This window comes from Ascaphus truei, chromosome 4 (assembly GCF_040206685.1).
Source record: "Ascaphus truei isolate aAscTru1 chromosome 4, aAscTru1.hap1, whole genome shotgun sequence".
Lineage (NCBI taxonomy): Eukaryota > Metazoa > Chordata > Amphibia > Anura > Ascaphidae > Ascaphus > Ascaphus truei.
Window position 1 is genome coordinate 386,850,586 of NC_134486.1, and position 14,070 is coordinate 386,864,655.

General features: G+C 42.0%; 1 protein-coding gene across 2 annotated transcripts in view; it reads left to right on the forward strand.

Moving 5' to 3' along the window:
- The window catches only part of LOC142493850 (adhesion G protein-coupled receptor F5-like), a 179,958-nt gene that overhangs the window by 95,026 nt on the left and 70,862 nt on the right, over nucleotides 1-14,070 (forward strand). For both annotated transcript variants that reach the window (XM_075598501.1, XM_075598500.1), the window contains exon 2: nucleotides 12,575-12,697. In XM_075598501.1, coding sequence (XP_075454616.1) covers nucleotides 12,596-12,697 — 102 coding nt within the window. In that variant the 5' untranslated portion in view covers nucleotides 12,575-12,595. The remainder of the gene's footprint in view (nucleotides 1-12,574; nucleotides 12,698-14,070) is intronic.

Genomic DNA, 14,070 nt, shown 5'->3' on the forward strand with positions numbered 1-14,070 from the left:
TGGGACATTAACACACGTCCCACTCGATTTTTGGGAGTAGAACTGTCAAAGGCTTCTTACCTACCCTGCACCAGAGGCACCAGCGTCCAGATCCATGTGAGGACATCTGTTCCGGTTTGCTGTGGCGCTTGGGTAACAATATCCCGAAACTGCTTGTTATATACCATATTGATGTACGCACAATACTCACCTTATTATAATTTATGTCAATATAATTTTTAATACACTATGAGCGTTGTGCGCTGTGTCTTTTCTGTTTTTATCTGATACACATGATGCCAAGATATAAATAGTATGTACTAAAATGTATTGTATCTGTGCACCAAAAGAATAGTTGAACCTGCGTCAAAATCGGCTGCCAATCGAAACCTGTGTAAATTCGAAGACTGTTTATAGTGTTAGCGCAATGCATCAACCAAAAATGTATTTGACATAGCACAACAAAATAACTAAATGTATTATTTCCACAGTAACAAATGAAAATATCACTTGTGAGCACATTCACATCTCAGGTCTACAACCCTGCTCTTTACAATGATCCCTAGCATGCAGTGCTTCCACTGCAGCAAGGGAGTCTGGGAAATGACATGCAAGTAAGCACACAGTGTCACACATTGCTTCAAATACAGTTTGACATAGACCCCTTTAAACTTATGCCTGCTGTATTACATCGCTTTTCAGCACAGCCTGGGTTAAAGTGCATAGCCAGTAACCACACTCACAGACAGCTGTTTCCGCCTTTGATGGGCCTCGTCAGTGTGAGGCTGGTTATACTGTCTTTGCAATTTGAAGCTGATACTAATTACACATAAAAAAATACACATCATGCTGTCTTAATTTAAACTCTATGAATGAGGTATTCAGCATGACGCAGTGCATCAATTTCAATTCAAACAACCAACTATGCGTCACATGTATGTTGCTGCTTAATGACCTTCATACGTACAACACGCATTCTATAACGATTTGTACGACTTTAAGCACTGTCATTTTAATGCACAATAAAAAATACAAATATTCTCATAGCACATACTGTAGGCTCCCATCTATGGGGAAGTCATCTGATTCCTGAGGTATAGCACTCAGGAATGGATGCTGAACTGGTCCCAGCAGAAATTACATACACATATTTGCATACGTTTCACGAATATAATTGGTCTTTTATAGTGAAATGCAAACATTTTTGCATAAAAAACTTCACAACTACTTTTGCAAATAAACACATGTATCAAAAATGATTGCAAAGGGAACTGCTAAATATTCGCACATCTCCAGGTATTAAAAATACAAAATCACACAGAAATATGTCTCAAAATACAATGCAAAAATATTGTTTTCCTTTTATTGTAAAATGGGAATGATGTACTGTATATAGGTATAATCAGGACAGTTAAATACGTCTTGCTGTATATGTAAACTACAATAAACAATTAAAACAAAAAGCAGAAAGGCCAGCGCAACATGCAAAATGACACAACATATAGTGCAATACCGCAGTGCTTATCTGCTCATGAAAAAGGATCATTTAGTTAAACCCTTTGGCCAAAAGGTTATAAGCCTGCAGCCACCTCACGGCATGCCCAATCTGCAGGTCCTAACACTACCTGGCACAATTCTCATGTACCTCACTCTTCTGCTGGAGGGAGAAAGACCATACTGGGTCTGTGAGTCACAGGATCATGATAAAAACTGCTAATTGGAAAGTGGGGCGGGGCGAGCTTCAAACCCTGGGGAGGAGGGCCACACCTCCAAGCAACAACAGCTGCATAAGGCTAAGGCCCCGCTCCCAGAGTCAGCGCACCTGCGCTGCTGACAGGCGGTGCGCTGAGATACACAGACCGCGATCTGCGGTCTGTAGGGAGCGGGAGCCGGAGCGGGAGGTGGGCGGGAGGTGGGAGGTTTGATCGGGAGGTGGGCGGTTTGACAGGGAGGGGGGGCGTGGCTTGAGCGGAGGGACCCGCTACTCTCCCCCCCCTCCCTCCACGGACTCGGGCTGGAGCTGGAAGGTAAGTTTAAACACACACACGCAGGCACTCATTCATACACGCGCACACACACACACAGGCAGGCACTCACGCACTCATACACACACACACGCGCGCACACACAGGCAGGCACTCACGCACTCATACACACACACACAGACAGAGGCAGGCACTCGGGCACACACACACACAGACAGGCACTCACGCACTCAGACACATACACACACAGACAGGCACGCACTCAGACACACACACAGAGAAAGGCACTCACCTGCTTTCACTCCACACTCCTCCCCGCTCCCCGAAGCCTCTCCTCCTCCCGAAGCCTCCCCTCCCCATTGGCTCACAGCCACACACGTCACGCGTCAAAGCTAGAAAACACCATTCTCTGGTGTCTCCAGCGGCTGACGCGCGACAGCGTGTAGTCAGCTGTGCCGCCAGTGGGGACCGGGACCGGCTCGCGAGGATTCCCCTGCTGGTGGGGAACTCGCGACATTGCCGCCCGCGCCAACGAGCGCAGCGGGACCGAGGCCTAACCCATCAAGCTCCAGAACCCCAAAATCCACCCTCATCATATATACAGCATATATATTAGTGTCAAAAAGCAGCGCTTCTGAGTGTGGCAAGATAAACAACAAACAATTCATCTTTAAAGGACCAGCACCTTTAAAGAAAACTAAAACCAAGTTTCCCCCAAGGTGGGAAGCAGGGGGAAGTCGCAATGAATGATGATGCAGCTTCATGTTAGCCCACAGGACCTTTAAACCACCGTACTGGTTGTCCAGCGAGAGCTGCTACCGGGGACACCTTCCAAGGTATCTCGAAAAGCAAGGGGCCCCCGGAGCTGAAATGAACGCGATTCAGCTCCGGCGACGCTCTGCTACAAATATTAAATAAAAAAATATGCACACGGTACTGATGATTTAAATAAAGAAATGTGGTAGAAAAAAACAAAGCATTTATCGCGCCCCAGTTAGTATTTTAGTCCCAATCCCGATAATTTCGGAATCCCTATGTGGAATTTCTTGTTTCCCTCTGAAATAAAATGTGCTCGTAACAAAGGTGCAGAAGCTCAGGTTACTTTAGTATCAGGAATTCTGCCTTTTTACAGGGACCCCCTTGACAATATATGACACATGCATGCACATGTAGGGTGTCTATGGGGCTTAAGTTCCATCTTAGTCGGTGAGAATTATGTATCCGAAAATAGTACTGTACTACAAAAAAAAAAAGAAATCACATTTGCTTTCCATTTTCGCGTCAGAAAATGTTCTGATTTGACTGGAGGGAGGAGGGGCAAAAATGTGCAACTGAGAGGGCTGAAATCAGTGCTTCAACAAAATAAACTACAAAGTGGTGCAGTGCGTCAGTGTCAATAAGTTGGCATCCTTGTGATCCAAGTGAGAGGGGTTTCCCCAAACCGCTGCACTTGTGTTAAAGACACGCCTTGCACACGCAAGTGAATTAACTTATCACGCAGCTCCTCCCATTTAACGAACAACATTCTTATGAGCAAAACTGTGAGCATTGAGATAATCATTTTATAATCAATATGTGGTGCTACTGTATTTTGTTATCGTGTGATTAAGAAGAAGATGTGGTAGGCGTTAAATTGCAATGTTAGCGTTGCATGTTTAAATCAAAAGCACACATGCAAATGAGAGGAGTGGCATGTATCACTGGCAAATCAATATCATTAACACCACAACAAATGAAGAAGTTCATCAACATACTGTACTTGCCCTCAGTTTTGTACCAACATAACATGCTGCTACTTTGTTGACTTATGTTTGATGTTATGGTTGTAAATATTTATTTTAACAATGATAGGAGCCATGTGCCTCTAATTAATCAGTGGAACAGGCAACAATAAAGACGATCTCCCTGAAAGTAGAGAACATTTCCTTGTACTCGTCTCTATTGTATTTCAGTTGATTATAGATACTACATTCCAGTAGGGCCTAAAAGAACAATCGTTAAGGCAAATAGTACTTAAGCCGGTCGCTGCTTTAGAGACTCTGACTCCTTGCAGATTTCAATAACCTTTAAGACAATAGATTTGTATTGCAACCTATTGCACAATTAGAAATACTAAGACAACATGACGTTTACACTTAATTCTGACTCAAAGAGGGTTGTTTATACTATGCAAGGGTGGGAACAATGCTATATGCATACCTATTCCATGTCTTTTAATTTGCGTTGTTTTTCTTATGCATTTTTGCCTTAAATCAATGGTCTGATTCTACAGGGTCCCCAGAGCTGAACTGCGCTATGTTCAGCTGCGATAACCCCCTGGTTCACAGTATACAAAATAGCCAGATTGGCACTAAGGGGGTATTTCATTAAAGTGTGCCAGTGTCTAGTGAAGTAAATGGAAGTTTCTGTGCCCGATCAACACTAATGTACTTTAGTGAATACTGGGTCAAGTGCTTGAAATACGACTGGTGTTTGCCCGGTGCGACTCACTGTTACTAGTTATGTGTCCCCATGCACCTGTAGCGTCAGAAAAGAAGGTATGTTTTATGGATTCAGAGGTTTGGATCACATGTTACCACACGGTCACAACAGCACAAACATGTCACATTAAATTGTGCGCACAAACAGAATTAGAGATATTACATTAATATTACTGTATAGCGATGAACTTACAAGTAACAACACACTTTTCCGTTACATGGACTAGTCTGCATTTTAATCAAACAACTTATCTAAATCACTAAATTCCCTAACGAGGCGTTGAATGGTGGTGCATTGGTATAGACCAGTCTTGGTGTGAGATGTTGTCCAAATGAAACATAGTCACACTATCATATTTGTGTATTGTTTTGGTATATACTATATTTGGCATTTATATGTAATTTGAATACAGTGTGGTCACAACATACAGTATAACATTTTCTACTAACACTGCAGCTCAAACACTTCCATTCAGTGAAAGGAAGACTTGTGTCTAGATTGCCACTTCGGTTGATTGTAACCTTCACTTCCTCAATCTCACAGATATTTGGTGGTTTATAGCATATCTCTACAAACATTATTTTTGTACTTTTACCTCCACTGCTATTTTCTATCCCCAAAGTCTCTACATTTTCATCAATTCCATCATAAACATCTTCACTTATAATAATAGGTTGTAAATCTGGTTTAACATACAGTATAAACATACTAAAACTCCTCTTCTATTTGCTTGACACCTCCCCCCAAAAATAGCCCTCTAAATTAACTGACCAGTGACCAGCCATGAGTTTCATACTGCCATGTTTCAGTAATACCTATGATATCGTATTGCTCACTTCTAGTTACAGTATTAATTGAAGCTCAGAGGAAGGGTAACCCAGAGAGGGGTCAGTGTGCACCCCGCACAACACCAAAAAGGAGGATAAGATGGTATCCTGTTTATGACAGGAAGCTACACTGCAATAACGGGCGTAGGTTGGTGCTGACTGGGATTGAATAATGTTATGAACAGAAGAAAGAAAAGCTCCCTATTATATCGCACTAAAGAAAACACCTTTGTCTGTATTAAAAATATTTTTTATTAATAAACTGATTAAAATATATTTTGCAGTGGAGTATACAATGAACCAAATAATTCAAAATAAATTAAAAAATGAAGGAGGTGTCTGTGTGCTAAATCTAGACGGCAGTGTAAATAAGGGAGATAGCTATTAATCACTATCTCATCCCACGGTTATGCTATTAGACTAACCGTGGTAATAGCTATTCCACTACAATTATAAGTCGTCAGATAACAAATCCTATATAACGGAGAGTGTTGATGGTTAGGGAGGGCTACTAGCTCTGTATGTCTATATCAGTGTTTGTATGTGGGGTAATAATGGGACTAATGTGAGATCTACCTCAACTGTATATTAGTCCGTACCTCTATATACACATACACAGTATCACCAGACCACCAGGTGCAGAAATAACTGAGCCTGTAGGTCTGTTATGGTGAACCACTTGACATACACTGGCCAATTGCTCCTATGAATGGAGTTTGAATAACATAACTCACTTAGACCATAATCTTAGAGTCTAACACTCAAAGTACAGAGAAGTAGGATATAGTCAGAGCGTTGTGCTTCCCATGATGATCTGAAACAACCAATCAGGGCATATTATATTCCCATCTACGTAATCGAGAATGACGCACGATTATGACGCGACGCCATCGGACAAATTAGAGCCTGATACTAATTAGCATCCACGGCGATGGTTGCACATAAAAACTTACCAGGAACTCTTTGAAACTGCCCCCTATTAAGCCACATAGGTGAAACATAAGTTGGGCAGGCTTAGCGCCACTACCAGGTGCGCGGGCTAGTCGGAGAGGTCTGGTGCTTCATTCCTGTCAGAGCGCTTCGGAGCCTTCATCATGGGAAGCACAACACTCTGACTACATCCTACTTCTCTGTACTTTGAGTGTTAGACTCTAAGATTATGGTCTAAGTGGGCTATGTGATTCAAACTCCATTCATAGGAGTAATTGGCCAGTGTATGTCAAGTGGTTCAACATAACAGACCTACAGGCTCAGTTATTTCTGCACCTGGTGGTCTGGTGATACTGTGTATGTGTATGTGTATATAGAGGTTTGGACTGATATATAGTTGACGTAGAGCTCACATTAGTCCAATACTTACCCCACATACAAACACTGATATAGACATAAAGAGCTAGTAGCCCTCCCAAACCATCAACACTCTCAGGTATATAGGATTTGTTATCTGACGACTTATAATTGTAGTGGAATAGCTATTACCACGGTTAGTCTAACAGCATAATCGTGGGATGAGATAGTGATTAATAGCTATCTCCCTTATTTACACTGCCGTCTAGATTTAGCACACAGACACCTCCTTCAGTTTTTAATTTGTTTTAAATTATTTGGTTCATTGTACACTCCACTGCAAAATATATTTTAATCAGTTTATTAATAAAAAATATTTTTAATACAGACAAGGGTGTTTTCTTTAGTGCGACATAATAGGGAGCTTTTCTTTCTTCTGTTCGTAACATTAATTTAAGCTCCCCTATTTTTTTCTGTCAGGCTTCTTCCATTAGCAAGCATGCACGTAAAATATACCAGTCTATGCTATTGTTATCGTATCCACTCCTGCCTTTCTACTCCCACTTAATTTAGTCTTTAGATGATTACTAATGTTATCTGTATTTATCATGGGTGCCTCCCAAACTCCCACGTTCCTCACACCCATAGCTATTTCACCATTACGATCTACTCTGTCTAGTCCATTACCTCTTGCTTGTCTCCCCCCCTTCTTTCAAGTTTAAAATCTCCTACTGCACAACTTTTCTAACATCCTCCCCCCTAGGACAGAAGATCCCTCTTCGTTGAGGTGCAATCCATCCCTACAATAAGGATGGAACCTCTTAGAGAAGGACTCCCAGTGCTCTAAAAAAAACAAATGCTCCTTATTACACCATTTTCTTACCCATGCATTAACCTCCCTAAGTTCTAACCGGCACTGGTAGTATTTCTGAAAATACTACCTTGAAGGTCCTTGCCTTAAGCTTGCGGCCTAGATCTCTGAATTCATTTTTCAGGACCCTCCATCCTTCTTTAACTCATTAGTGTCAACGTATACCAAGACCGCTGGGTCAGTCTCAACTTCTCTTAACAATCTGTTTACCCGATCCGCAAAGTGCCAAACCCGAAAACTCAGGTGACAACAAACTGTTCATACGGTCACGGCAACAGATTTCCCTCTCTACCCTCATAATAATGAAGTCACCTACCACCCAATCTGTCTTGGTCTGTAAGTATCCTGACTCCTGTCTGTATTGGAGGAACTATTCCCCTAGCTGCTAGAGGAATCAGTCTCCCCCAGCTTTGTCATTCCTGCCCTGACTCCCCCAATATCTTCACTCAATCTGGCAAATGTATTGGGATGGGTAAGCTCAGAACTGACCTGCCTCTTCCCCCTGCTAGCCCTTCTAATTGTTACCCAGCTACCTACCTCTTCCAGCTCTATCTGTTATGCTGGTGCTGCCAGCAGACAAGACTCGTCCCTTATACTGAGGTGGGGACGTATATGTGCATGCACCTGCAGCAGAAGGAGCGTGTCCGGAGTGTGGTGTTTTGGCGTTGCCAGGCCAGGTGTGAATAGGTGTAGCAATACTTGCCGGTACAGGTACGGAAGAGACGAAGTCGTTGCCGTTAGCCAAGGTCAGGGAGAGAGAGATCCGGGAGGTCGAGGTCCAAACTGTAGTCGAGGGGTGAGAGAAGCTGCAAGGTCAGGTGGGAGCCGGGGTCCAGAGCCAGAGGGGAACGTCCGCCAAGCCGGGTCGCAACCTGAATAACGAAGAGCAAAGGGAAAGCCAGAATAGACGTCTGTAAGCAGAGACTATGTCGAGCGATGTGAGAGAGGCAACACAGGTACTATATATTGCGGCTGACCAATAGGGAACGGAGGCAGACCTGGAGGAACATGAGGAGCTGTCCTGGATTGGTTCCTATAATATGCAGCCAGGTGGGGGGCTTTAGGGTTAAGTGGCAGCCTTTGTGAGATTTGGGGGCGTGGTTTCACTGCTAGTGCAGTGAATAAATTATCCTTGCCCGGCGCACGCTCTATAGAGAGCGCGTGCCCGGCACCAGAGGGAGCCGCCAGAGCCCTGAGAGGCCGCGGGGCAGCGCCGGACCGCCGAGAACGAGGGGGGTGCCCCCGCACAGCGGGAGCAGGTCGGGGGAGGAGAGGAAGCCGTCTCACGGCAGTGGGGGCATTCGGAGGTGAGGAGGGGTCGCGCTGTGAGCGCCGCGATCCCCGCATCCTCACACCACCCTCTGCACCACTAGTCCCGGCCAGGGCCTGCTCATTGACTAATAAACTCCTTTCAAGATTGCCACTATCCCTCAATGTTGCAAGTGTCCTCTTCAAATAAAAAATCTGAGACTCCAAAAAGACCTCCTGCTCACACTTTCCACAGATGTATACTCCAAGTGCACATACATGTGGCAAGATGTGCATTTAAATAAGGAGAGCGAGAGAGAAATCCTTTACTGTGGGAGCACTCCTATGAGGTCCGTTACTAACAGAGGATACCATTAAGAGCTTAATTGAGGCCTCTTAATACTAAAGAATCAATCTGGATGTGGTGGAGTACACTCCTGTGTGAAAAATGTGAAATCGCTATATATTGAAAGATAGATTCAGTGCTCCACACTGTATATTATATCAGGTAACACGAACATACATGTTATATATAAAGTATCAATAGAGATATAGGTAAAAGGGGGGGTAGTTTAATACATCCATATATTACAAAATAACACTTAAAATGATAAAAGGAGGGTCAGAACTACGATGTGCGGCTGGCACTGAGTGATTCTTTCCCTGGGCTAAGCCCTGTGGTTATGCACAGCATAAGGGTGTAACCTTTTAATAGGTTGCACTCAGTGATATCAGACCTGTGTGCAGAGCTCATTGAGGTGTAGCAAAAATGTGCTCAATGCTGGCTGCCTATGGCTGCATCCATATTAGATCCGACAGCACGAGTAAATTTAGGAGACATGCCTGTGCTGAAAAAGAAGCACACCTGAAGTACCTGGCTGGAAGATATGATAATGAGTATGTAAAGTATGCTTAAATGAGTACCATCCCACACTTTATAAAAGGATTTCCATACCAACTGTATAGAGTTGATAATAGACCTAAGACACAAACCTAATGACTGAAATGGTCTCAGGCCCAACAGAACTAGAATCAACAACCACTACTTTTCTAGGCTGCAGCTCTAGCAGTGTGAGCTAAACCAGCTGATGGGTTGCAGTGCACACTGTCTACTAACAGCATACCTCCAATGGATATCTATTTTGTTGATGTTAACATTAAAAGCACTTCAAGCACAAAGAAATAATATGTAATGAGGATTATGAGTTACTGAGGCCAGGTGACATAAAATAAAAGATGAACAGAACATGGGCTACCTCGCTCTACTGGGTTAGAAGAAAATGGGTGCCATCTCTGCTGCTCTAGGCATTACACAGTTATAACTGCGGTTTGACAAGCAAGCACTATTATTATTTGTAGACGAATATTCTTGGTACTATCTGGGTGTTATACATTTTCTTCTTATTAGACGAGATCTGTACAGTCTCGTTTATATAGATGGTACAGAGGGCATTAAATCCCTTCTACGATAGTGTCTCTTGCAGGGTGACTGCACCTCTGAAGAAGCCAACCTGTGATTTAATTAATTTTTAATTTGTAATCTGCATTATCAAACAAGCTCTAAATCAGGAGTCTTTTGTTCTGTGAATATAAATATACAGGCTTCATTCATTGCTTATCATTTTGCTTAAATTACCACTAAGTACTAGATCTCCCAAATAGGTCTCACTATGAGGACCAGTACACATTGTGGTTTGATCACCCTCAGACCATGTGCTTTTTAGAACTACGTTTTCTTTTATTATTCATGTCATTCTGTCTCTTAATAAATGTACAACTTTGTAACTCATTTAGTTAGTTTCATAATCACGGATATATTGTATAACGTTAATGTATCCTCAATGTTACAGCTCTTTGGAGGTGCTTTCTCATTCTTTTTTATAGTATTTGTATTAAAAGTTACTTTGCCCAGTTTATTATACAGCTCTAAGGGGTATTTTACCCACTTGGAGTATTTTGGAATACACTTTCTCTAAAGGATTGTCTTTTCTCGCTCTCTTCATATTCTAATAGAGATTAAATAAAACAAGTAATAACAAGGTGAAGCACAGCAAGTACAGCAGATGCAGAGAGAAAGTAATATAACAATGTGAACTTATGACTTGAGTTAGCACTTCTAACCTTATAAAGGATTAAGGCAGTGTGCCATATTTACAAAGCAGTTTTCTGCCATAAGGCACCGTTGATGTTAGAATGCATTACAGCCCATTCAAATAAATGGACGGCAAGGTGTCTTCCCGCTCCAGAACGTGTCTCATGGCTGAATACTGTTTATTAGATATGCGTTTTATCCCAGAAGAAGGTAAAGGGTAGAGCTCAAAACTTAGTATACTGTTATAGTGGTGCTAGCCATCAGCTGGTTTAGCTCACACTGTTAGAGCTGTTGTCCTGAATAACAGAGGTTGTGTAGGTTAAACTTCTGATCATGTTTGGTCTGACACCACCATACCCCGTTCCTAAGGGGTCTTAGACTTGTCACTCAAGTGACACTTTGTGTGCTGTGGGAACCCAGCGGAATCTGTTCCTGCAGTTTGTAGTTTTATTTATTTTATAAAAGAGTATCTCAATTCCGTATGTGTCTGGCACTCTGACAGATGGCACAGTGAATAGGTTTGTCGCTGTTCTGTTATAACGTAGCCACCTTTGTGCATATCCTTCATGTAGCACCAAAATGAGTGCATATATCTGTAGTAGCTCTATCCCCTTTAAAAGCAGACCAAGTCCACTTCTTCGTTGAAGGTTTAATGTTCTTTGTGGAGCACACCTGAGATACATGTGAGATTTAGCTACATATTTAAGCAGTGAGCAGCTCAAAAGTAGGATGTGCCAGTGATACTACCAACCAGCTGGTTTAGCTCACACTGCTAGAACTACGGCCTAGAAAAGCTGTGGTTGTGTGTTATAACCTGTTGGGTTTGACACCATTCAAGGTATTAGGTTGGTGCCTTAGTCTTATCCATTCTATATAGTTGGTATGGAAATACTTTTTGAAAGTGTGGAATCAAACTCATTTAAGTATAGCTATTAGCATATTAGCCAGGTACAGAACCTCAAGTGTGCTCCTTTTTCCGCACAGGCGTGTCTTCCTAATTTATTTGGAGGGACATTTGAGGGGATATATATATATACACACATATATATATATACACACAACTGCAGGCACTTACTATATTAGAAAGCTTCTCTTTTTCTCTCCTGCCCTCTCCACAGACAGATGTGGGCAAGACAGTCCGTGGGAAACTAATCTAGACTGTTTCCCCTATCCCTACACACAGTTCAATGCTCGCAGGTCATCTGTAATTGTTTTTGCATCGATAAGAAATTCTGTGGTTAGGATTTACCTGTGTTTTGCGAGGAGATTATGTAAAGGTGCATTCCAAATTGATTCAGGGAGTAATCTAATTGCCAATATTTGGAGTCAGGGATGAATTAATTTTTCCCCTTTTGAGATATCATTACATTGGGTTTTTTGTTTGCCTTCTTCTGGATCAATATACTGTAAGTACAGATATAGGATAAGTATCTGTAGTCTAAATTTAGCATACAGTAGGTTGAACTTTATCGCTGAATGTCTTTTTTCAACCTTCTCTACTATATAACAATGTAACTATGTAACTGTGTACACTTGACGTTTATCATGTTTTTATAAATGAGACCACACTATTATTCTTTATAAAAAACAAACCTTTTTGGTTATGGCTCGCCAATGTAGATATGACTTGAAGGTGCTTTTCTCATAGAACATCACAGTTGGATGTTGTGTCTCTCAGTAGAGTAGAGTCCATACATAACCTCTTTACATTACCCATGCAACTTACTGTAAAACATCTGTTTAGAATTGATAAATGTGGTTGTAAAAGCATTTTCTAAAACTTTATTTTTACTTTTTATTTCAGTTACAGAGAAGAAAGTACAAGATGGATTTACTGTGGATATGTTGTTTCTTTGTACTTTCTTCTTGTATGAAACCTTTACAAGCTTTATTTGAATTGGACCACACGCCGACTCTGTCTTCTTTGGTGAGTAAATGTTGGTTAGTACTACTAATGAGATGTTCTGAGGTGTCTTCAGAAAGTCTTGAATTAGACCCTTCAATGTATACACACACACACACGCACACGCACACAAACATATCCTGTTAAACCCCTTTTCAGAATTTGTTTTGTGATTGGTATGTTGTTTTTCACTCACTATACAGCAAACACTACACTTCTAGGTCATTATTCAATATGCCAAGGAGCTGCTTCCCAGTGCACGAGAAGAGACCTATATTCAAATGAATAGGACTAAAATCTTCTTTAGAATTGGGAACCAGTTTCACAGCATATTGATTAAGCACCAATCATGGTGAATCTGGCTTCTAAAGACTTTCAAGGTCTTTTTTCCTTTTGAATTTTATTCATCCAACCCAGCTACTTTGAACAAGTCGATTCATGTGTTTTGCTCAAAATGCAAGTTTCTGTACATTTAGAAATAGATTCCTGCTTGTAATATGAAGTTTTAGCTGGATCTGAGCTGTTGTTTCATATGACTATCCTACTAGACATACAATTATAATTCATTAAAACATTGGGTAAAAGCAAACATGAGCTTTAGGGGCTTATTCTATATGTGCCAACGTGGCAGATTGGGCCATTTTTGTCCAAAATACCCCATTAGCATCAGTGGGGATGTTCGTAAAAAAGAGAGTAGGAGGCGGTCACAGCAACAAAAGTCCAGCTCAGAAAGGAATAAGATTAAAATCAGCTTTAATGATACATGCTGTACATCACAGAAGGGGCACTCTGACGCGTTTCGTCCCTCTCCGGGACTTTATCAAAGAGTGGGGATGTTCGGCCTAAAACGACACATACTGTATAGAATAAGACCATTCGGTCTGGGACATTTGGTCTTGGCCATTCCGCTGTGACCAAAAGCCACTAGCGTTTAGCCGCCACTCACATTGCTGCAGGGACACTTAGTTGCTACCCGCTTTGCCGCTCCAGTAAGTCCCTAACCTTATCCTTTACCCTAAAAACCCCTGATCTTAACCCCCTAATACTAACTCTACCCCAACCCTAAAAACATTAAGCCCTTATCCTAAGTCCTTACCCTAAATGCTAAAAGCCCTAAAGTTAACTCCCTGCCCTAACCACTAAAACCCCTGGCGTTAACCCCCTAAAATCCTTTAAGTTAACCTCATACCCTAACCACTTAAACCACTATAGTTAACTCCCTACCCTAACCACTAAAAGTCCTAAAGTTAGCACCCTACCCTAAAACATACCTTATTGTAGAAGCGGTCGGTGCGGAGGGTCCAGCAGCGGAGTGACTGTGGCGGAGAGTCCCTCTGTAGCTAAACACTGGCAGTAACTTTGTCACGGCAGGACGGCCGCGACCTAATGTCCCATTC